Genomic DNA, 25,356 nt, shown 5'->3' with positions numbered 1-25,356 from the left:
AAATCTGCGATGTTTTCCAAACAGCATATGTGTTAAAAGGTTGTTCTTGGACAGGAATTTATCAAATACATGAGAAAAAATGTTGGATGTAATTCACAACTATAATGGAGCCACTGAACTCCTGGATGAAGTGGAAAAACCCTCAATCTACTCCTCCCTAGCACTTCTCAGAACCTAAGCATTCCTTTCTGTTCTTTTTCCCCAAAAGAGCTAAAACCAAGATGTTTTGGCATTAATGAATGAATGGCAATTATTAGCTTATGGGAGCAGGAAACAATGAAAAAACATATTTTGGTTCAATTTCAACTAAATTGTTTCCTCCCTTCATTTTTCACTTTGGCAGCCAAAAAAAAACCAACCAACCCAAAACCAAAAAGAAAAACCAGCCTAACCAAGAAACCATACTCTTCTCTTTAGTGCATTAAGTATATGCATGTGTTTGTAGTTTAAGGCATTTAAATCATAAATGTCTCAGCATATTTGCACATGATCTCCTGTGTACACAAGCATTTTTTATGTGAAGTTGCTTTATATAGGCAGGTGTCTACTTTTGCACATGGAAGCATTCATCATTTCTGTAGTTGCAATTTAGGAAGGCCACTGCAATGTGACCTCTGTTATGTTCTTTTGGAGAATTAGAAAAATATGCTGAATTATAATCTTGATGTGTAACAGACTGCAGCTTGAATCTCACATTACTTTCATCCATTTTACCCGAAGGAGCCTTCTGACTTATTTAGGTTTTTGTTGATTTTACAATGGTGTAATGGAAGCAAAGACAACCGTTAGAAGGAATATCATCTAATAAAGATTCACTTGTTGTTTTCTCTTCTGGAAATAGTACGCTTTAAATATTGCTGTAGTACATAGTCATGGCTGTGTCTCTGCCAACCCCTATCCCCTTGGAAATTCTTTCATTAATAATGCCGTTCCTGTGAGTTAAGGAGAGCACTACCCATTGGCAGTGACTACGCTAAAGTACATCCTTCCATGCCACCGTCTCATCACTTTACTCCTCAGCTAGGTAATTTCTGCACAGATTTTGGAGTGTCTTGCTGTATGTTCAAAGACACTGTATTAATATGAGCTACAACAGGCAGAACAAAAAGAAGATTGTCACATTTATTTGCTTTTTCAGGGATATTATCATCATTTGTAGTAAAGGTCTACATGAAGCAAAGGACTAAGCTCTTTGAACTCACCATAAAATGACAAGAAACTTTGAACTAATCCTTTTATGTAGAAGACAACTGAGAAAGATGCTGTTTTTTAATGTAAATGGCCTTTGATATCTAGTGAACTGTAAGGTAGTTTGAATATTTAATCTGAAATTGCAATTGTGTTATAAAAATTAGCAAAGAGGTCTGAGAGTTAAAAAATATTTTGACAGTAAAATAAGTTCACTGTTCATCCAATTTCCTTCTAATATGATTTACTACTGGAAAGGAGACCTCCTATGTGGAATAAGGTATAAATATAATTTTTTTACAAAGCTCTGTGACTGCTTGCATTTAAGAAGAGAGAGAAAGAATTGTTAAAATAATTAACTAGCAGCTCTGGTAGTGTGGTTTCCTTTAGCAGCTTGATCATATACTCACTGTTAGCTACTGAGGTTTAGATCTGTAAAGAATTTTGGGAGCATGCTTGGGCAGCTTTGCTTAGGTGCTGTCCAGAGGAATTTCAATATATTATGCAAGAGAGAGCCCTTGAGATTGCCCAAATCCCCTGTATGTGGGGCCCTCAACTGACCTGGATTCAAGTCCTAGGTTTTGCTGTTAGTAGGTCTACACTTTTGAAGTCTCTTTCAAAAAACCTAGAGGCCCTGCTCCAGCCCCAAGCTGCATATGAAGTAAGCAGAGTGTGCCAACAGGGCAGTTCATCACTGTGCAGACACTGTGCTGCAGTGTCCTCTTTTGAACACCACAGCTGATGGAAAGTCATAAAGGAGAGCAAAAGCCAGTGCAGCACTTGGAAGATTAAGGCAGTGAGTCTAGAATGAAAGAGGCTTCTGATTTCCAGCTAAAGTAACTGTGCATCACACAATTGTCATCACCAGTCCTCAGTACAACTGCAAAACTTGCACAGTTTTAGTTGCAACATTAAACACCTGAATAAATTCCCCATGTGACCTTTGTCATTTCCTTTGGTGGGAAAATGCTGCAGGAACACTCCCACCACTCTGAGGTCTTTGAGTGTTCTCAGATATTCGTGAGTAAAGCAACACACACGGACAGGAGATGGCAGCTACTACTGCTCATCTGAACAAGGAGTCTGCATTGAATAGGTCTTGTCTATTGGAGAGACTTTACTGGAAAAGATTATCATTGCATATAATTTCTGTTAAATTAACTCTGCCTGATTATGAGCTTTACTAGGAGCAGAAATAACCAGCAATCCCCCAGCAAATAGTTTAAATGAGTTAGCTTTAAAACTGCATTAAACTGTCTTATCTATCAAATGATGCAATCAAATTAAAAAATTGTGTGCCCATAAATGAACAAGGAACAAATGTACAAAGTTGTTATGGCAACTGAAACACTGAAGTTAAAATTATGGATCCTAAATTCTTGCAAATAAAAGTAAATTAATTTCCAAGGTAATTGGAATTTCTTCTAAAAATTATTTATCACAGCATCATCTTTTATAGTTTCAACAGAATTGATTTGATGGCTTTCTAATGAAATATAGTTAATCAAGAGGAAGGTTTTAGTAGCTTATGAATTGCTATCATCTTGATATATAACTTTCAACTTATATATCAAGTTACACTTGCGGCATCATCCCAGGTTTTTTTCATTCATATGATTTTATTAATCATATATATTATATATTTTGCACCTGAGCAATTATATTGTGATTGCTGTTATGTATTGCTTTATTGTAGCTCATATTTTTGTCTAATCCATTGAATCCTACTTAATGCATGCCTTTATTACTTTGAAAAAATACTTTTTTATGCTAGTGATCTTTAGCAGTACATTTAAATGTGCTCATGCCAGTTGTCTGCAAAACGTGCTACTGCAGAAACAGCATTCATAATCATTAAGGCTTTTTTTTTAAACAGTATGCTAAAGTGGATGCATGTAAAATGCTGCATTCCTTGGAAAATTTACCCTAGGAATTACAAGGCTGTATGTCTGCATTTTTAGTGGAGTTTGTGACTGTATTGGGACACTTTCTTAAAACTTTGGAATTTTCTTTAACCCAGAGAATGTTGGGAACGCTGGTGTCATTACTGTGCTCTGTCAGAACATGGACTTCAGTCTGTAGAATCAGAACAACCACAATGGAAATGAGTTTTAAGGGAGTTTTGTTGGTTTCTTTCCTTTTTTTGCCCAAGAGGCTGGACCAACATGCAGAAATGTTATTTCAGTCTTCTGCTAGAAATCTTCTGCTAACACAGAAGAGAGTGTTATAGTTCACCACCTGAAGCAGTGACTTTGCTGTTTGCACTTATGGTTTGTATATAGCTGCCATATTATCCTAGAAGATTTTGCATGATTTGCAGAGTAATTTCTACAGTTTTTCTATCATTATAAGGTGTGGAACTGGGCAATATTAATCTAATCTCTATCTATAATCCTGATATTTTCTAATTTCTTACTCTAGTGGGGCAGAATTAACAACTTCAACACCTTGAATCATTACTTCTGCAGAATTCTAGAATCATAAAATCATTGAGGTCAGAAGTGACGTCTGGACATGACCTGGTCAAACCCTTTTGCTCACACAGACCCACCCAGAGCCAACCACACAGAGCTATTCCCAGATGGCTTTTGAATATCTCCAAGGATGGAGACTCGCAGCTCCTCTGGCCACCTGTAACAGTGCACCCTCACAGCAGAAATATTGATTCCTGATGTTCAGAGAAAACTTCCTGCATTTCATTTGGAGTCTGTTGCCCCTGGTCCTGTCACTGGGCCCCACTGAAGACCACTCCAATCCTTGCAAAGAATCTTTTTTTGTACCTTCCCTCCAGGTATTTGTAGACTTTGAGAGTTTCCCCTGAGCCTTCTCTTCTCTGGCTGAACAGTCCCATTTCTCCAAGCCTCTCCTCTTACAAGAGCTGCTTCAGCCCCTTTATCACCTTCACAGCCTTTTGTTGGACTCTCTCCAGTCATTCCATCTCTCTCTTGTACTTGGGAGCCCAGAACTGGACCCAATACTTCACATGTGAACTCACCAGTACTGAGGAGAAGGAATTAACAAAATAATATGGCTGTATTTTTTAAGTTTATCCTTGTCCTTCATCTTTCTTGCCCTTCCTCCAGGTCTCTTTGAAGACAGCTCTTTACTCTATAACAAGACTTTGCAAGCATTTTGTTGTACTTTTCAGCTTTATCTATTCCAGTGAAAAACCCAATTCTTTCAATCATTCTTCATTGGTTACATTTTCTAAGAAGCTTATGAGTCATTTTGCCCCTCTTCAAATTCATTTTTAGTGGGTCTGTAAATATGCATATAAAATCCAAAATTAGACATAATATTCTTCCAGAGGCTTCACCAGTGCCAAGTTTATCAAAATAATTACCTCCATGTCTTCAGTTTTTGAGTTCTGAAAACAACAGAATTAGTCTTTCTTATTTGCAGCAACACTGGATTCTTGTTTTAATTCCACAGAATTACCCAAGTCTTTTATTTGATATTTGAAAGTTATTTTCCATTTTGGTTTCCACCTTTGATGTGGGTTTGGGTTTCTTTTTTCCCAAGGAGTACTTTCTGCACTTGCTTTTGGAGTATTTCATCATATTGATTTCTGACATCAGTCAATGTCCACTCCCTTCCTTATGTGTTACCTGCTAAACTTTTTGTCTTTTTTATTTGAGCACAAGTGTTAATGAATATATTGACTGTGGGCCCATCATATCTTTGTGATAGATATCTCAAAATATTGTTTATTTGATAACTACCTTTTGAAAATGGATTCTTCTAAATCAATATTTATTTCCATTCCTCTTCACAGTGATTTTATCTGCACTGATCTTTTCTTTTTTACATCGAGACAATGTCAGCTAGAAATGTGTAACAGTTTTGACAAAGGTCAAAATATACTCCTTTTTTTTCCTTTCCTTTATCCACTAAACCAGTTACCCTGTAAAAGGAGAAAATTACATTAGTTTGACATGATTTGGTTTTGATAAATCTGTAGTAGCTGTTTGTTATCATTTTAATTATCTCCAAGGTGCTTAGAAGTGGATAGCTCAATAATTTGTTTGGTATCTCTGTGGATATCAAAATTAATTCTCTAACTCTCTGAGCTCTGTTTTGCTGTTTTATATCTCTGGTTATATATACAGACATAAATGCGTATGTGTGCATATTTATATGTATAAGCAACATGTTTCCCTTGCCATAGTTATTTGGAATCACTCTCTTGAGGTTTCGAAGATCATTAATAATAGTTCAGAGATTATGTTTTCAGGGGAATGTCATTATTCTGTTCTGCCTTGAACTCATAACACCATCTCCTTTCTTCCTTTTTTCCTTGACTAATCTGCCTGAGATAGCTTACAAGAATGGAGAAAATTTCATTTGTTCTGTAGAAAATATTTCTCTTGAGGCAGGAGTAAAGCTTTAACAGGACTTGGCTACTTGCATTTGAATGTATTTTTTTATAAATAATTAATAAAAGAAATGTAGTAATTTTGTGATGTCTGGAGCAGCAATCACTGAGGTAGGTAGTTGCATAAGCACATGGTGAAGTCTGCCTTTTGTTAGTAAATTGTATGGAGAAACAGATATTTTAGAGAAGAGGTGCAGGTATTTTGCATGCAAAAGACACTTCATGTCTGTCAGCAAACCCAATCATATAGAAACAGGCATTGTGGGAAAAGCAGGAGACCACCTAAGTAGACACTTCATTTAATATGTAACTACCAGTGAATAAAATTATATGGTGACAGCAGCTCTCAGGATCCAGCTGAACCAGAAAAAGGAACCAAACCCTTAGGCTCAGGGAGAGAAATGGGACCACACACCTATGTGCACATACAGCCAGTGGACTGAACCACATTTTTTAGTTTGTGTGTGTTGCTCTGAGCCATGGGTACTTTTGGAAGGAAAGGAATTAGATGCTCCGAGTCCTTTAATTTCAGAGCTTTACAAGGAAAGAGTAAGTCATACAAACTACTTGCATATGTTTGTGTTTAGTTAACTGCACTGCTGGTGGTGTGGTTTCCTGTGAGCATGGGTCATCCAGTCACTATAACGTGAGCAGTGTGGGCAATAACCCATTGATACATCTCTCTGCTGTGGAGGAGAAGCAAAGATACCAGAAAGGAAAGGGGGAAATCACTGTACATATCTGGTCTCTGTGAACTATTTTTCAGCCTTTTTGGTAGATTTCAGAGCTGTAAGCCACTAACCAGGGAACATGCTTTGTGTATGGCTTCTGTGCTGTAGAGAATCAACCACTTCTGGTCTACCCCAGTTCCAGTCTGAACCTGGTATTCAGGACAAGAGAAATGACTGGCCACTGCAGAATGCTTTTAGTAAAACTGTACCATTCCCGCTGTGTCTGGATTTGGACAAAACTGAGGGGAAAACAAAAGGAATGAGTTACTTTGGAGAATGATACTAAAGCTTGGAATATGAAGTCTGTGCAGTATGAACTGCACAGAAATTGTTGGCTTCAGAATTAACCTTAAATTCTTTGACAAGTAAGTCACATAAGCCTGATACAAACCACAAATACATTTTACTTTTGCCCAAATAGTCTTTGTGCTTTCTAATTTGTTGCTGGATGTCATATTTACCCATTTTGTTTTGGAAATAAAGATTCTGACTTAGAAAATGCTGGCTGCTTTGAAAGTGTAGCTTGGTTTTTAAAGCAATGAGATTTCCTTTCTTTTCCCCCCACAAAAATTGTACATTTTGTAACTGTTTTTTTTTAATACGTTGAACTATCTGAAGCAAAGAAGAGACTCTGAGTTCTCCAGGACAATGTGAAAATGTAGTGTATTACTTAGAAATTAATACAGTACCATGATCATTCTGTGAGTTTAACAATATTACATTGCCATGTGAAGAAATTAGCATAAATTCCTACAACAACAACAACAACAACAACAACAACAACAACAACAACAAAAAAAAAAAAAAAAAAAAGAAGAAATTGCAAATCATAAGGAATGCATGACAGAGCTGGAAACTGACTCTTGTGATCCAGGATTCTGCTCCCTGATCTGAGCTTCCTGTCACAATCTGAGATCTCTGTATGTTTCACATAGCAAAATAATCGACAAATATTTTTGATTCCAAATTAGAGACTATTATTTCCTATTAAATTTCTGGATGGTTTGCTAGGGGAAAAAAAACCCTTCAATATACAAGTTATATCTCTTCATTGTAAAGTTTCATACAATTGTCAAATGTTTCTTAACTAGACTCATTGTACATACAAGAGGAATAAAAGTAGAAGAAAAATTAACTGGGGACCATTTAGCAGAGAATTATGACTGTGGATAGGGAAGGATAGGACTGAAATTTTGAATCTCAGCTGTATGGTATTTCTTTACAGTAAGAGTTTACTTTTGATCTTTTGCTCAGAGTCTTTGGACATATCAGCTACCGTTCAGACTGGGAATTGGTGAAGGTGGACTTCAGACCATCCTTCCCCAGGGAGTGCACTGATGAGGACTATGAGTCTTGGGAGCTCACAAATCTACAGGTATTCATGGTTTTATGTTAACTGACACAACTTTTCCATAGCTTTCACATTGGTGTAGAGTTGTGTGCTGAGAAAATGTTTCTTTCCAATTTGAATTTGAATGCTACATCCCCAGCTTAGATTCCTTATACTGATTTCACAAGAGTTTAAAGTGGGAGAGGATTTTGTGTTCCCGTTGGTTGTGTGATCTGTGTCCCAGAAGTGCATCTGGGGGGCTGCCATAGTAATAGGTGGTCCTGCTGGATTGGGAAGCATGTTCCATAAACGGAAGTGTGTAATATTGGTTGAAACTATTTCAACATGCAGTCGTGTTCTGCCAAATTCCTGACCACATACCATATTCGTATTTAAATTTCTATAAGTCCATTGCAGAAGTAATTTAGGATCTCAGTGGACCAATCAGATAATGGAGTTCAGTTGTTTTGGGCAATAACCTTTCTGCAGTAATGCACTGTGGCTGTGCTAATCCTGGTGCTTTGGCCAAATCCACTCTTCAGAAGCAATATTCTCTGTACAATATACTGATTAAAGAGACCAATATAAGGTGGGATTTTTTTTAATTAAATGGAATACATCATATTTATTAATAATCATTCTGATTATCATGTTCTGCTTTTTCCACCAGGGTTGGTTTATTTTTTTGCATACTATTCAGTGTTACTCCAGCTCTCATTTGCTAGTTCTCATGCGTAATTTTACACCTCTTGTTTGGGACTTCTGTGTGTATACAAAGAACGTTATGCAGATCTGAGCCTAAAGTGTAACAGTATCTTGGGATATTGGCATTGAAATGTCTTTCAGAAATTAGAAACTACTAAAGTGACTTCGACAGAGTACTTGCAGCTGCCCAGTTGCCAGTGGGGTGTGTACGGAGAGAGTTCATTCTGTGTCCTCATGGTTGGTGCTTCAGGTGGACAGCCAACATGAAATGTGATGATTTAGAGAGATTCAGCTACTTGGGGCCAGATTAAATTTTTAAATGGCCATTCAGAGCTTTGTACACAGGTTGGGCACTCATGAAACATAAATTGCACTTGCATTTTCATGTGCATCTTCAGATTTGTGTCCTGGAAATGCAGCTGTGTTGCAACTCTGTAAGGACCTGCTAGTGAACAGCAGTGGATAAGAGGGCTTTCTATGCCTGTATATCTGAGGATCAGAGGGTTGATAAAGTTTATAGTCTTGGCAGCAAGACCAGCCTTTCTCAGGACAGCACAAAGTCTATGTGCTGGAGGTTCTGTTGCAGTAAGTCCAGTGCTTTGATATTCAGGGTGATCGTTGCATCATGGGCCAGCAGAGAAGCTTTCGAAAGAGGAAGATTTCATCCTGGTGCATCAAAGGGAAAAGTTTCACATCGGCTCTCACATCCAAAGTTTGTGAATGTGTGAACACTGATTTCTTATGGTGAGTCTGTCTGTGGGCTTTGGGGACTTATTGCTAATAAATATTTACTTACAGTTTGAGATGAGTTTACTTTCCTCCTTTTGCCCCTGTTCCTATATAGCCATGTATAAGCAAATAGGGAACCTGTTATTAAATGACAAGTTTTGTTTACTTTTGCATTTGTTTAAAAATGTTGTCATGTTTAAGTATTTGTTTCACACAACAAAAAAATCCTGATGCTTTTCTCTATTGATCAAAATGACCATTGAATTAATTTTAAACAAGACAAACCCTTTCTACTTGAAAGAAAGAAAGAAAGAAAGAAAGAAAGAAAGAAAGAAAGAAAGAAAAAGAAAGAAAGAAAGAATAAATGGATAGTCTGAGTGTCAAAGGAAACCTTTAAAAAATCTTTTTTTTTTTGCCAAGGGAGGTAATTTTGCAGAGCTGACAAAGTAATTGCAACCAATTTTTCCCCCAAGTGTACACAACTTCCATTGAAATTAGAACAGAATTGGTTTCATCACCTCATATGTTCATCTAGTAGAATAACACTGAAAAAATATAGTGACTTTGAAAAAAGTAGTCTCATTCACCCCAAACTGGATTGCAGAGTGAAGAGGGGATAGTAACACATTTGGTATTGCTGTTTTCCAGTGATTATGGGTTTGAGCGCTCTGCACCTCTGAAGTCAGAGTCAAGCAAATGCTTTGCTGACTTTTGGTTTAACCCAGAAGCACCTCCTGAAGACTGTGTGTTGGGGCAGGCCTACACCAGCAGCACTGGGTAAGCTGATTTTGCGTTTCATAGGCTTGATGAGGCGTCCAGAGAGGGGCAGAATATTTCAACCAGCAGCCTCAAATGTGGTTTGAAAGAGATTCACACTGAAATACTTAAATGGAGTCTACAGGAGAGCTGGAGAGGGATATGTGGTGATAGGATGAGGGAGAATGGCCTTAAACTGAAAGAGGAAGTGTTTAGATTAGATATTAGGAAAAAAATTCTTTGCTGTGAGGATGGTGAGACACTGGCACAGGTTGCCCAGAGAAGCTGCAGATTCCTCATCCCTGGAAGTGTTGAGGGCCAGTCTGGATGGGGCTCTGAGAAACCCCACCCCATCAACCCACCTGAGTGGAAGGTGTCTCTGTCTGTGACAGGAGGGTTGGAATGAGATGATCTTTAAGGCCTCTTCCAACCCAAACCATTCTATGAAATGTAAATAAGTCAAACTGTAAAAACAGAGAAATGGAAAAGTTCTGATTCTGACTTAGACCATGAGCAAAAGCTTCCTACAGGACTAATAAAAGAAAAATATTGCTTTGCATGTTCACAGCGGTTCAAAAACAAATCCATTTGAGAAGAGGGAGAGCTGTCTTTTCAGAATTTTAATTTTATTGTAATATTTTATATCTATTATTACACTTCTGATAGGAATGTTCATTCAGAGCCTTTTCTTTTAGCTCATTTCTTGGGTTCAGAGTAATTTTCAGTTTCGATCCAATCTCACAGAATCTCAAAGTTTCTCACTTCTGTAATGGTAAGGAATTCTGTGGAGAATAGATTCTTTTCCTGACTATATGGGACACTCAGAATCAAAGGAAAGCTTTAGTAACTATAAACAATAGTGCATAGAAGATACACTACAATGTAGTCTGACGTCTGTGCTGAGAATAACTTGCAGCTGGCATCTATTCTGGCTTATCATAACACCATCACAGTCTGTTGTGGAGATGAGAACCAAATGCTGAAATGTCCAATCTGGCAATAGAATCACATCTCTGTGTATATTTACCTTACTGAGGAAAATGCTGCCTTTTGGGTTGTGGCTGACAGCTGTGATATACAGAATGAGAATTAAAAAGAGAGAAATATTACTCTGATTTTAAAGGATGTTTAAAAATTACATACCTATGTGAAAGTGATCTGTAAATAATTACTGTACACATCCAACTATTTCATTATTAGCACTTTTAAAGTGTGAATCCTTTCACTCTTTTATACAGTTATATTAAACAAATATAACTTTAAGTGTTTTAAGAAATGGGTAGATTTGAAAGCAGCAGTTAAGCAATTAGTTCTGGGTTAGTGCAAAAACTGTTTGGTCTAATTTCTTTGTGATCTTTGGGATTTGGACCAGGCCCTCTAGAGCATTGAAGACTTGGATGCTAGAAAAGGTGATGGCAGAGAGAGCAGCAGACTGTCCAGGTCTCTGAGGGCTAGTCTGGCATGTTTCTAAGTCGGAAAAGAGTCTTCCAATGCATGCAAGTGAAATTCTCATCATGTTCCACACCCTCTTTCTTCAGCACGTTTCCCCTAGTAAAGGCAGTGTCCTCAGTGGAAGTACTTGCATTGAGAGTTGGCTTTGATCATCTGGAATCTTGTCTGTTTGTGAACCCAAGGAAAATGCAGTAGCTACAATCACTCATGCATTTGGTGCCTTTGCTGGCATTCTTTTGCTTACCTCCAGTTCACTGTGTCCACTGTCCACTGTTCTTGCAGGTACAGGAAAGTTGTTTCTAATGTGTGTGAAGGTGGAGTAGACCTGCAGCAGAACTTGGCACACCATATGTGTCCACTGATTGCTCCCAAGGGACTTCACATCAGCATCAGAGAAGAAAGTCTGGCTGTTAGGCCTGGGGAAGACATCACCTTCATTGTCCAACAGGAGCAGGTAGTAATGAACATTGGCTACATGGAAGTTGAATCACTGATTTTAGGGTTAGTTTCATTCCTACCTGTTTTGCTGCTGAATGAAGATTAATTTGGGCTTGAGATGAAGAATAACAGCTCTCTAAATACTGAAACTTGATTTCAAGTAAATAAGACAAGCCAATAAAGTTAGTGACCCTCCAAATTCTACCCACAGAACAGGATTTGTCTCCTCAGTAGAAAAGGCACTGGTTTCTTGGAAAGTCAGAGTAACTGGATTACCAAAGTCTTCTTGGACTGAAAATTTCAACTGCTGTGTCAGAGAAGAACAGAAATGCTGAGAACATTTAATACTTGGGTTTAGGTGTTTTTGAGAATCAGCCTTTCAGAAAGGAATGAGGCAAAGCTATACAGAAATCAGCAAATAGCTCAGCATAAAAATTATTATATATTACTTGTGTTACCAAAGATACGGGGGTTTTTTTCTGTTTATGGAGAGACAATGCCCTAAGGCCCTGACCAATAGCAGCGAGTAACTTTTGGATGAATTGTTTGGCATGGGTTTGTTTTCTCATTCTTGTTTTTTAGCATTAGACTATAACTGCCCTGCTCAGGTTACTGAGTATTGTAATCCTGGCTAACCCCACTGGTTTGCAAGAACTTGAAGAGAGTTCACACATTTTGGCAAACCTGTGTTATATAAATCGAGCACTTGGGATTTATTTCTGTAACAGAATCAAGAAGGTTACGTGCAGAACACTGGGCTGCTTAATACTTCACAGGCTCTGTGTCCCAGTGCATGCAGTGCCCCAACAGTTTGTGTGGCAAGTTCTGCTGCCTTCTCTTTTTAGAGTTTGTTTGGAAATGTTTATTGTTAAGCCTAGAGCATTTGGTTACAATTTGGACTCTAATGATTTTGATTGGCAGTTTGACTTTTTTCCTACTGAAGGTTTCATGAATCTCTGTGGCAATACGAAAAACATTTTCAAATTATTCACAAATCTTCAGAAGTAAGGGATCTTGAAGAGAATCCCTTGCTGTGTTTTTTGGTGAAGTCTTTGCTCCATACATCAAAGAGGAAGACAGATTTAAAAGAAATGTAGCAGTTTGGTGCCCTCTATGGCTAAGAATAATATTTAAACTCAAATGTCCTGAGCACTGCTTAGGACTTAATCTGTATGACAAAGTCTAATGAGAATTCGTAACAAATGCTGAATTTAAGACAGCTCTACTACAACAAACCAGAACATACTACTTTCTCTGGTGAACAAAATCATTCTGCTAGTTTCTGTGAATGCATGTTTTTAGGTGTAGGAATACCAGACATCAGAGAGTAAAGGAAAAAGGTTTCTGGTACATTTGGGCAACTTAGAAATAATAGTAACAAACAGATACATCATCATGATCATAATTTTTCCTAAATTTTGTTGGCTGAATACATGGATAAAGAATGTCATGATAATCTCCTATTTTTTATAGAAGTGGAACCCCATTTTCTCATAGAGTTAGCTGCCTTTTCCCTTTGTCACTGTTTTGCCATCTCTCCATTCTCTCTGTCTTTACTGGTCAGGAAATAGAAATACCTTGGTGTTTTGAACACATCATCCTCATCTTTGCACTGGGGAAGCTATTAGAACAAAAAATTAAGAGAACCTTCCTCTACTGTCTTTCAATGCTAGTTTCTGTCTCACCTGAAAAAATATGCATTTATACTTGTTAGCATAAGAAAGAGTGAACAAGAACTGTATGCAAGCTAATGCCATCTAAAGAGATTCCACTTACTAACACACTGCTGGCAAGGAGATATATCTTTTGGTTTAAACTTTAATAACATATTATCTCCTCTGCAAAATTCTACTCTTCTGTTATCAAAAGAAAGATGTTATTTGGGAAAAAGCTGTTCACAGTGAAGAGGCTTTCACAGTCCTTTATATGTCTTGAAATAGGGTGCTTAGGTATTTGATAATCCTGCGGGTTCCTTATTATGGATGTTTTTTATATTATAAACAACGTTGTTTCATGTGATCAAACATGGAAGAAAATCATCCACACTGCAAAATAATAAAAGGAAGAAATAATAGTATGTTTTCCTTCTTTTTGTAATGACACAGTATCTCGGTTCTAGGCATGATACCTCCTTTGGTTTTCAAAGAATCATAGAAATATAGACTGACAGGTTGGAAGGGACCTCAAGGATCATCTGGTCCAGCCTTTCTAGGAAAAAGCACAGGGTTGGATAAGGTGCCCAGCACCTGTGCTGCTAAATCTTGGAAGTGTCCAACTCTGGGTAATTCACCTATTTCCTGAGGAGATTATTGCAATCACTGATCATTGTCATCATGTAAAGAATTACATTAGTCCTGCCTTTTAGGATTAAATTTTGAAATAAGGCAATTTCAGAGAGTGGCTTTTGGAGAAATTACGTGATTTTTGAATACTTTAATGTCAGTCCTTTTCTTCTTTGATGACCTTTCACGTCACTTGACCAGCATACAGATGTATGCATTTCTTTCCTAGAGGCAAGGAAGTTTTTGAAATCGATACTTGTGTTTTCACAGCAAAGAGGCTTTTCTACACAGCCTGGTCCTGCAGCCTGTCTGAATTGCATGGCTGTGATGCCTGTGCTCTCTGGCTAGCAAGCAGGAACATCCACTCTGCTGGAGATCAAGGAAGCAGGGCCTCTTGCTCAGGCAGTGCTACCAGTAGTATTGAGAAAGTGTTGCTGCTCACACCTAAGATGAATTTTCCTTTGACTGCATCCAAATCACCAGTCCACGTGGCACAAACCTGATTTCTCTCTTGAGCAGCTGTGACAACATGAGTTATGGGAATGTTTGTCCTCTGACAGTGGTATCAGTCTTGTGACTCTTTAAGCCTAAATTTAGGAACACAGTGTCACTTAAAGGGGCACTTAGCAGAAGTATGATGAATTATAAATTCCAGGAGATGTTTGACATGACAGAATTACTTGACTGGGCTTTTAAACCGTTTCCCAAACTCAGCTCAGTGATTTGCTTCATTAAGCATGCATCTAATTTTGCACTAGAGCATGTTAGTTCTTGGCATGCTAGGAGGACAGAGTAATGTTCTACAACTGTGTGTGAAGGTCCCAGCTTGGGTCTTGAAGGCTGCGTGGTTGACACTTAGAAGGTGTGGCTGGAAGGTGCTGTGAAGAACGTCTAAGCCAATTAATTTTACTTTATAATTTCAAAGGCTAGACACTTGTGGGATGAGTAGTGAATTGCTAGAATAACAATCTTCAGTTGCTTACAATCACATGAGCATCACTTTTGAGCCTGGGGCTCCCTGCACCATTACGTTACGTAATGTCCGGCTGCATTGAGAGAAGAATAATGGTTTCTGTGCCATACAACTGGGTTAGTGGTCTGGGGTATATAATTTAAAAGCAGCACCTTGCTCTGTAAACATGGTATTATCTCTATTAGTGTACACAGCATCTGTTGCACTAATGTAATTGGCGTGGCAGTCGTGGTTCTACTGCATCTGTTGCAATTGGGACAAGATGTCTAGCTGGGGCTGAAAATGCTGTTGCGATTCCTTGAAAGCTTATGAACATGTGTCCTGTCTATTTTGGTCGTGGCCATTTCAGATATTTTTGATGTGTTTTTCTTTCAGGGTGATGTATTGAGTACCAAATACCAGGTAGATCTTGGAGACGGCTTCAAGGCGATCTATGTGAACCTGACGATGACTGGAGAGCCCATCCGTCACCGCTACGAGAATCCTGGCATTTACCGAGTGTCCGTGAAGGCTGAGAACGTGGCTGGGCACGACGAGGCTGTGGTGTTCGTCCAAGTCAACTGTAAATCAGCTCTTTGGTCTTCTTACTTTTGCCACTGTGTAAAGCACCCCATGTCAGCTATGAAGTAGGGAAGAAAATTCCTAGTCACAATTTGGAGAAAGCATTTTTTTTCAATATCCTCATGCAGCCTTGCAGTATTGTGTGTTGTTGATGCAGAGGCTTGTAAACCTAATCCAGTAGGAAGTCAGAATTAGTTTTGTTTGGATTTGGCAGAAAGATGTTTTTTTAATCTTTTAAATAACAAGCACATCTCAGTATAAATTTCAGGTTTGATCCATCTTCCTGATTCAACACCCCTTGTCAGCCTTAGTAGCTAAAATTTCATACTCCAAGCTATGTCTTTGTAAAGCTTCCAGGTGCAGTGTAAAGCAAGTTAACAGATGTGTTGGGAAACATATGAGCTCTTGTATGATTTAAAAAAACAGTCAAAATCTCAGTGGTTCTAAATCTAAATTTTAGGTAGTTAATTCTCACAGAGTTTTAAATGGTGCTTGGATATAACTTCATGTTTGCAGGCAGTATTACTTGACTTATACTTCTCTTCCTCTCCTTAATTAACACTGAAAAAAACCAATCAAACAGATACAAAATAAAGAATGGCACGGCCCAGGGAATATCATGCACCATTGCAAGCTTAATGTACCTAAGTCATCTCATAACTGAAATGAAGAAGAAAACTCAAAAGTGGAACTGATTTTTCCTCTTCCTTTGAGATTCAAGACAGCTACTGCCTGTTTTCAGATGCGTCAAAAAATTCAGAAACAAGTACCATCAAAGGAAAAGATATTCATCTTGCATTCTCCAGGTGTCTGTTTCCCTCTGTTGTGAGTGGTGTGTCTTCCATCCTAATCCCAAGGCAATGGAAATCGCTGGAGCCATATACCGGGTTGTGCACACAGCCATCTGCTTTATGTCAGCTTGTCTAGTGACTGCTGATTTTTATGTATTTTGCTAGTCAGTGTCCTTCAGCTCACAGTTTCCAGTTCTTCTTTGGTTAGCAGATGAAGCCAACCATATTCATGCTAAAGGCCAACCTCCTGTTAATATCAAGCAGAAAGAATCAATCAATTTTTACACCTCAGTTTCATTGTCTGTTTCTTTGTCGTGCTTTTTTTTTTTTTTAATCATTTGAAAACTCCAGAGAGCTCAGATAAATTACTTAGGGCTTCACTTTACTTTTGAGAAGCTTCTAGGTGCTGAGATGGGGAGCAGGCAAAGAAATAGTAGATCTGTACAAGCAATGAACAGGAAAAAGCTCAGTGTGACATCTTTCTCTCCAAGAATAACTTCTAAGCCTTTAGAGAATGACAAGCAGTAGCAAGGCCTGACAGAAAGCAAAAGACTTTCTCAAAGTGTGCTTTTAATATGGCCTTATGTTAGGATAAACAGTAAAACTAAAAGTTGTTGATTTTCTTTTATGCAGCAGATTTTAGAATTGCAGAAAACAGACTTATTTTAGGCGAGTAAATGACTGGTGCGTTAGGGGGGCTTTGGTGCTGAAGTGCAGAGGCAGCAGAGCACTGAGATGTGATCCCCTCCTGAGCCTGCCCGTGGGTGCTGCACAGGGACTAGCAGACTCATGGAAGTGTGTTACACAGCCTGCTTCAGTAAATGCTTTCCATGTGATTTGCTCTGTTTCATTTTTTTAGGTAAATTGCAAAATTTGAGGAAATTAGTTGGGACTAATTAAACTGCAATTTCTAGTGAAACACTAATAGCCATTAAGGGATATTTTTCACTGTGGAATACCATGAAAACAGGAATCTCTGTAGAATCCTGCTTTCAGGAGTCAGCAGTCTCCAACTGATGTATTATTCCCAGGGAATTTTTTCAGAGGCAAATGGTAGAAGAAAAATTTTTCGCTTCTGCCAGGTTGCTATGGGATACTCTGTAATGCAGGACAATTATAAGAATTTTGGCCAGTCATCCAAATCATACTTTCTGATCCAGATTAAACAATCTTTCTAATGAACTTCAGGAGAAATTAGAAATTAGAATTAGCATAAATGTGAGTAGACAACTGTAGAGGACCAAGATCTCAGAATAAAAAATTAAGAGCTACATAGATACATTAGGACATATGCTGCATGCATTTTATTTTTCATGGAACCATCGCCTTTATAGTGTGGAACTTTGGAAACTATTGAAATTTTAACTTAGTTAAATAGAAATCATTCAGTCTTAATTGTGCACTCTTAAGGGTGCTATGAAGCTTGTTCAAATGCATTATAGAATTGTGTGACAGAGACAAGCAGAAGGATTTGCAGTAATTATTCTCAGCTCCTTAATATATAGAAACAGCAAACTTGAGATTACAGTCATCATTCAAGTACCAAAAACTTGACCTCCAAAAATTTTGGAAAAGAAAGTAATCTTCTTTAGGAATAAAACCATATCTCAAAGTGATCAGTTTTCTCTGTGAAAACACAAATTTATGGCAAAAGCAAAAAAGTTTCTCAGATCCTTCCAAAAGGAAAATCTGTTTCTAGGAAGAACAAATCTAATGAAATTCCTAACATTTCTGAATTTTCAAAACGCCATCACCGGAGGAGCATTTTTACTCCTCTGGAAGCTACTGAAGAAGTAAACTGTTAAAGCACCTGACATTTCTTGAATTCCTGTAGGTGGTTAAAGAGTTGTTGGAGAAAATGCAGAGTGAAAGCAAAGCCAGCATTCAGGCGAAGCACCATACAGACCAGGTGAAGTGAGATGGAAAAGGAGTTTGGACAACTCGCTCTCAGAATTTCAGTCAGTTTAGTCAAAGTGAATTAGAGGTGAACAAGCAATGACTCAGTTCCTGATACAAAATAAAAGAAATACTTTAGACCAGTGTTAATTACCTGTAAGCTTGCACTGAGATGAAAAACCGTTGAATGAGTTAAAAGATATTTAGAATGGAACAGAAATGGGTGGGTTAGTATTCCTTCTGTGTAATGAATGACTGCTGAGCTGTACAGTGCTTTTATATCCCAGGTCGTTGGTGAAGAAGTTTAGATATTCTAGTTATCACATTGTACCGTTAAAAAACTTCTACCTTCAGACATTCTGATGAAGATATACTGGGAAACCTCTGGGGGAGAGATTTTCTTTCAAGGCAGTTATTGTACTGTGAAACAGCACACTAATAAGTACAACACTTACAAGCAGATAAAACCATTGTAATGATAAATTTCTTTTAAACAAATAATGTTTATGGTTTTGGTAGTTCAGAAAAGAATGAACTTACTCTAAGGCACATTTTGGAGTCCAGAGGTTATCTACTTTGATTTGCAAATAAATGCTCCCCTGATGTACACATCTATTTTAAAGCATGCATTAATGAGATTTTTTTGTGTGGTGCGAGCCTAACAGCTGATATTTTATAATGAAAATGAGTAGTCAGCAGCATTCATTTTCAGTTTTCTGCTTTTCCCTTAGCAATTTGAGATTTGTTAGATTTCTATTCATTTGATCTTTTGTTACTAAGTTAAAAAAAAAAAAAAAAAGAAAAAGCTGAGATTGCCTTTTCCACTTTTTAACCGGATTATTTGCTTATGTGTTCTAGAATTGGACATGAATGAAAAGAATGGGGATGACAGAAGTGCATTTTGTTGATCTGTCTTACTGCTTTAAGATTTTGTTTGAGGAGTTTTGGGGGATGTTTTTTGGTTGAAATGAGGTCTTTCCAATAATGTTCATAGCTTTCAACTTGGATGCAAAAGAGGGAGGAAAGGAGGGAGGGAAAAATAAATTCAGGCCCTTATGGTGAACAGGTGGGAGGCTTTTGGGGAAGGAAACGTTAATAGATTGATGGATTCTTGTTTGGTGATATTTTTGGAACTTTGTTCAGCCCCACTCCAGGCTTTAAATTTAGAAGTGGTTCCAGTCATTGGGCGAAACCAGGAGGTGAACCTGACAGCCATCATACTGCCTAAGAACCCTAATTTGACAGTTTTCTACTGGTGGATAGGAAACAATCTTCAGGTACACAAATAGTTTTGACTGAGATTATTTCAATCTCTTTCCAATAAAAGTTGTCCCTTTCTTTCAATTTCTAAACTGTTTTCTTTGTGGGGAGGAAGCAACAATTCATTCTACTTCATTGCCTGTGAAAAAAACCCCACAACTTCTGCAGGGGGATGGATTTGGGATCATAACTGGTGAATGATGAAACTTGGATTTATGCACTTTGAAGCTAATAATGTGAGTGATGTAAATTAAAGTACTGAACAAATATATATATATATATATATATATATAGGTTGGGTTTTTTTTCATTGTATGGATAAATATTTTCTGGGAGTGTAAAATAACTGTTTTATCAAAAATAAATGTGTTATCTTAAAGGATATCAAACATTGAGAGCACTCAAACAATCTAGTGTTATTCATTTGGGGATCAAATCTATATAAACATGTCCTAGAGCATTAAATATCCAAGTATTTCTATGGAGAATATTTATTGTATAGCTGGGTGAATTTCTTTTAAGGTAATTTTTTTTCAATACCGGATAAGTAAAATATTTTTTTGTGAGGCAGACTTAAGTGTGACAGAGGAGTGCTTCAGATAAGTGCAGTGAACTTTCTTCCTGTGGATGTGCTGTCTGCCATAATCCCAGCCTCTCTCTGTTCATCATTATTGACTTTGCCATTGCAAGAACAGGGTCTTGTGAAGGGTTTTGTAATTCCTAAGGATGTGGTAAGGCAACAGAGTATCTCAGCTCCACCTTAGAGGTTACTCTGGGATCATGCTCTAAGTTGACAGCATTAACCCTTTTAACCCTGACATACCCTACATTTTTTGAGGCAAATGACTGGCTTCATATAATCTTGTAGAAATTGTTGAGTCTCCCTCAGACTCCATTAATTTTAGTGGGATCTGACTGAAAACCTAATACTCAAGCAATTACTCTAAAAGAAATGTTTTCCTCACCTGGCTTCTATTCTGATTATATAGGATCCTTGTAGGGAAAGAAAAATTCTATATTGAAAATTGTAATTGATCAATTTGATTAAATACTGAAAAATTTAAATTTGATGTTAAGTTTTTTGATGATATTTTTAGCAACAGTCTTCCAGCACTGTTCTCATGGTTCTTGCTGTGAAATTCTGTTTTCAACTGTTCTTTGGTTTTTTTTAAAGCCACTGCTTACACTGGAGAGTTTTCTGGTGACAAAGTTTGCTGAGACAGGTGATGTCAGAGTTACAGTGCAAGTTTCCTGCGGGAGCTCTATGCTTCAGGACTCAAAAGTTGTCCACGTTTTTGGTGAGACATCAGTCTTTTTCCTTTTTTTGTTTCATATGCATTTGTAGTGGACCTCTAAAACCAGCCTACCACAAGTGAACCTATTGTAAAATTATATCTAATGTCAGATTTAATTGTTAAAATTAGAGGCATGAATGGTCACTAAATAACTCCACAAATCTAAACAGTGGGATTGTATGGGAGGTTTAATCTTAAACATTTTGTTTCCTTTGCTTATTTTAAATGTTACTGTGGTTCCCAGATGCTATATGTGTTTAAGTAGTATTTTTGGCCTGTGTCTAGAAAGTTTCCCAGAATTTGTAAGTAAAGTAGTCTAAATACCTCTGAAAAAAAAAGAAAATGTAGTTGTGTGTATGCACTCAGCATTGAAAGCCATGTCAAATAATTGCTCTTTATCACAATATGTCACTGTTACCGTGATGTTTATCTGAGATTTTGGATCAAATATAGTTTTACTGTAATTATTGAATAACCCTTCAGCTCTTGTTCCACACTGTGCCCTGGTGTGGTTTTTTGTGTTTTATAATGTGGTGACAAGGCATAATAAACTGTGGAAAATGTAGTGCTGGGAAATTATTTACATTTTTATTTGTGCTGTCACATGTGGGAATTGTGATAAGTATAAAAGCCTTTATTTAAATGCAGAACTAAAAGCCTTCAGATACCATGCAATACAAGATGTAATACATCTCTATTGTCTGAAGAAGATTCTGTTATTTTTGCTTTTAGTATACTTACTAATTTGAAATAATGGCAAACCCTCACTTGCGCTAAATGGTGCTTTTATGAACCTTCTCCTTTTCTAAGATAAATGGATATAACATTTATGCTACCACTTATAAGTGTATCAGCTTTTTCAGAAATCTTTGGAAGTGTAACCCTCTTAGTGTGACTACATCAATGGCTTTATCATTCCAGTGCTCCTTTTGCCAATCCTGGTATCAAGAGCATGAAAGTACTGGCCATCAGGAAAATAAAGAGATTTTTGAAAAAGAAAGCCATGTTAAAATAAAATTCTGTTGGAAATGTTGGGGGGAAGCAGGTTTGACTTCTGCATTCCAGAGGTTCTCTATCCCTGCTTTGCATTGAGTTCCTTAGGTTTTCATCCAAGGATCCTGTAGAGAGAAAGGGAAGGTTTTAGAGACTGCTTTAGAGGACCGACTCAATTCTAGTATTTCAGATATTTTTGTCAATATTCAGAGAAATATTGTGGATGTACCTTTATTTTTTCTTGAAAAAGAGAAGTAGTTAGCTATTGTCATATCATTTCTGTTTCCATATCTGATTTATGGAGTAATGTATTCATTTTATATGGAAAAAGAAACATGTAGTGGAAATGCCCCCACATGCTTATGACTCAGTGAGAATAAAGGCCATTGGTACGTTATCATTTCAAATAAAAGAAACCAATGACTTCTTTTTAATACTCCCTTACTGACCTTGGGGAAAATTTTGGGGAACATTATGACCCCAGAGCATGTGTGTAAATCTGCTTTATTTCTTTTTCTTCCTCCTTTTTTAGTCTTTGGGCACGATTTTGATGATGTTGATGAAAATACAGAAAGAAATGGAACACCTGACAACAGAGAGCGGTGGGGGTCCTAGATACTGCAGTGCTGCACAGCAAAAAGTGCTAAATAGAGATTTTTACTGTCTAGTTCTATCAAACCCCTTTTGCAATCTCGTTTATTTCTTGCTGTTTCTTTTTGTTTGTCTAGATAATTTCCATGTTCTTCCTCTGAAGTTTACTAAGCACCTGGACATGTACAACCCCGACATACCGGAGTGGAGGGAAGACATTGGGCGGGTAGTGACACGGCTTCTTGCAAAGGTATTCTTTCAGAACGTTCCCTCTCCAGTCATAAAACTTGAAGGTTAAATAAAACCCTTCTCATTTAGAAGGTATTTTGTAATGGAGACAGAGCAAAATGATAATGAACCTCATGAGCCACATTTCAAGCAAGTTTGAGCCTAGTGTCGCTTTTAGGTGCAAGTTGTTGACAATGATGTTGTAACACAGACAGTTTATGTCTAACACAGCCTAATTGGCAATTAATACTAAATGTGGCTCTCTGAGGTTGGGGATAGACATATTAGCAAGCACTGCTGACTCCAAAGCAGGAAGAGCTAAGTAGCTTAAATGGGATAGATTTAGAAGCTAAGCAATGTGTAATATAAAAGACATCATCTTTGTGTAAAAACAAAGCAGAAAGAAAGAATTTACTGTGCTTGCTCTGTAACTTTGAAAATTATGTGTAATATATGGGCACACAATTTGTACAGCTGTTTTTTAGAGCATGTTCAGAAAAGAAATATGGATTGGGAACAGCTGAATCCTGTAGGTTAAACCAAATACAAACTGTGCAGTAGTGCTGTGGCATTAGAACCCCTCCTGGAAACTTTGAGCTCAAGAGCTCTTCAAGCACACACCCTGTGAGCATCTGAGGGTGCACACACTGGCTTTCATGAGGGCAGTAGCACTGAGGTACAGCTTGATATTGTTTACAAAATATTTGAATTTTGAATCAATTTACTTTTCCTGGATTTGTAATTGTGCAAATCAGGTTATGAACTTTTTGACTTTATAGTATTTCCTGCTAATTTTTTTTTTTTTGAGATTCTTATCAAATGTCAAAATGTCTAGTTAATTTCTTGCCTTTATCAACTTAAACTCATTCCATAATGAGTTCCACCAGTGTCAGTCAAAAAATATTTCAGTCCCCTATAAAATAGCTCTTGCATTTTAATAGTTACTAAAACCTTTGCCAAGGTATATGAACGATTTAGTGGAGTTTCAGAATCTGTTTGGAGAAGGCTAAGGAAAGTGCCCATGGTCATTAGAATTGTGTGGCTGCATTGTAAAAAACATGGAGAAATTTGGTACTAAAATCTGAATTTGTACAAACTATTTTACAAAGGGAAGAACTTGACTTTCAGAAGGGGAATGAAGGGAATCATTACAATTTCAGGAACTGAACCTGAGTGTTCTTAGTCTCACATTGGAAGACATCTCTCTGTTCATTAAGCACCTTCCTAAGTAACTTTCAAAAGCTAAAGTTAGCTGTAATGAATATGCACTTCTAAGTCTACACTGTGTCTGACTGGCCCACAAGGAATCCTAACTCACTTAGGATTTTTTTTTAATGTTACCTTAGAAGTGCTCAGCCCTTGCAGACTTTTTATAAAACCTGAAAACCTCTTCATTTTGCCTCTTTTCACAATGCCACTGAATTAATTTAATGTGATAACAACGCTTAGGTCTTCCAGTATTCCAAGATCGACTCACATTTCAGTAGTTATGTTTAGCTTTGTTCATGTTTCAGCTTCAAGTAGAATTCCTTTTAAATATTAAGAATCTGAACACTGAAGTCTAAAAGCCATATGTGGAGTTACTTATGTATTTTATATAAAACACAAAGTGTGCCTTTGTTGTCTTCACAGGAGACCAGTATACCTGAAGAAACACTCATGACAGTTGTGAAACCTGGTCTGCCCACAGCTGCTGACTTGCATGTGCTACTACCAGCAAATCAACCAAAAAAGAAGAGAAGCATAACTAGTGATAAGGTAACCAGAGCAGTGCACATCTGCCTAGGACAGTCTTCATCCTGTTTTGCAATAAGTGATGTACTCTCATTGTCTTTGTATGGAATTCAGAGGTGATTCCTGCCTGGGTAAAGATCTCACTCCCACCTGACAAGATACATGTGACTGCTATAGCAGCTATGTCTGCTGTGTTTGACAGTGTACAGACCAGCATAATCTACTTCTTTCTGGTATTGTTCTATTTCTCAAGAATATTTAATACTGGTCTGTCTTTTAAACAGAAACAGCTGTGATGCAGGTCATTCTGTGAAGATCCAGTAGAGCAAAGATTCTCTGCGCTCTCTTCAGAAGGAAATTAGATTTCAGGTCCAAACAAACCCAGAACGTTAGTTGTTGACCCTTAATGTAAAGAGCATCAAGCAAGTATTTTCTGCCCTTGTAAGAAAATGTCCTTTTCAATTGGTAAAAAACAAATTTAGTGAACACAGGGTTGAAAATCAGACATTAGCTTCTCCCCAGTTGTTTTCAAACCATGTTTCTTCCATAGTAAAAGAATTAATGCCAGTTGAAAACCAGAAGAGTGTTTGACAGTCTTATATTTGTCCTTCTGCTGTGATAGAGAAAAAACAGATCCCAGTTCTGTGCCTGTACCTTGCAGTTCATGTCCTGCCAGTTACAAAGAATCAGTGTAAGGTGTCCCTCATTTTAAAGGGCATTTTACAGCTTTTTAAGACAACATCACAGTCTCCAAAGATCTGGAGAAGTAGGTAAGACAAAGCTTTTAATATTAACGTAAACCTAATAGATTGTGTTTGGAGTTAATGAAATCTACTTTGGAAGGTCCAAAGGAGTATGTTAAAGTTCTCCAAGTACTTAAACAGGTGTCTATCATTAAAATGCAGACTATGGTGAGAATGCACTAAGTTTTCTGCTTTTTTGGCAGAAACCCTTACTGTTCTCCCATGTAATCACAGTGAGAATTCCTGTGAGTCTGAATTCCTAAATATGTTACAGGAAATAGTTAATTTTGGCAGGTGGTTTCTTT

General features: G+C 37.5%; 2 protein-coding genes across 2 annotated transcripts in view; both read left to right on the top strand.

Moving 5' to 3' along the window:
• LOC136360546 (VPS10 domain-containing receptor SorCS2-like) overlaps positions 1–9,839 on the top strand; it is a 77,824-nt gene extending 67,985 nt beyond the window's left edge. Inside the window, exons 13-15 of the mRNA XM_066317872.1 lie at positions 7,549–7,669; positions 8,940–9,073; positions 9,707–9,839. Coding sequence (XP_066173969.1) covers positions 7,549–7,669; positions 8,940–9,073; positions 9,707–9,839 — 388 coding nt within the window. The remainder of the gene's footprint in view (positions 1–7,548; positions 7,670–8,939; positions 9,074–9,706) is intronic.
• Positions 9,840–9,989: 150 nt separating this feature from the next.
• LOC136360537 (VPS10 domain-containing receptor SorCS2-like) overlaps positions 9,990–25,356 on the top strand; it is a 31,003-nt gene continuing 15,636 nt past the window's right edge. Inside the window, exons 1-7 of the mRNA XM_066317859.1 lie at positions 9,990–10,210; positions 11,549–11,720; positions 15,335–15,521; positions 19,351–19,484; positions 20,642–20,765; positions 22,484–22,596; positions 24,207–24,332. Coding sequence (XP_066173956.1) covers positions 9,990–10,210; positions 11,549–11,720; positions 15,335–15,521; positions 19,351–19,484; positions 20,642–20,765; positions 22,484–22,596; positions 24,207–24,332 — 1,077 coding nt within the window. The remainder of the gene's footprint in view (positions 10,211–11,548; positions 11,721–15,334; positions 15,522–19,350; positions 19,485–20,641; positions 20,766–22,483; positions 22,597–24,206; positions 24,333–25,356) is intronic.

The sequence above is a fragment of the Sylvia atricapilla genome, chromosome 4 (assembly GCF_009819655.1).
Source record: "Sylvia atricapilla isolate bSylAtr1 chromosome 4, bSylAtr1.pri, whole genome shotgun sequence".
NCBI classification, from domain to species: domain Eukaryota; kingdom Metazoa; phylum Chordata; class Aves; order Passeriformes; family Sylviidae; genus Sylvia; species Sylvia atricapilla.
Note: the sequence above shows the minus strand (reverse complement) of the source record. Positions and strands in the feature narration are given on the sequence as shown.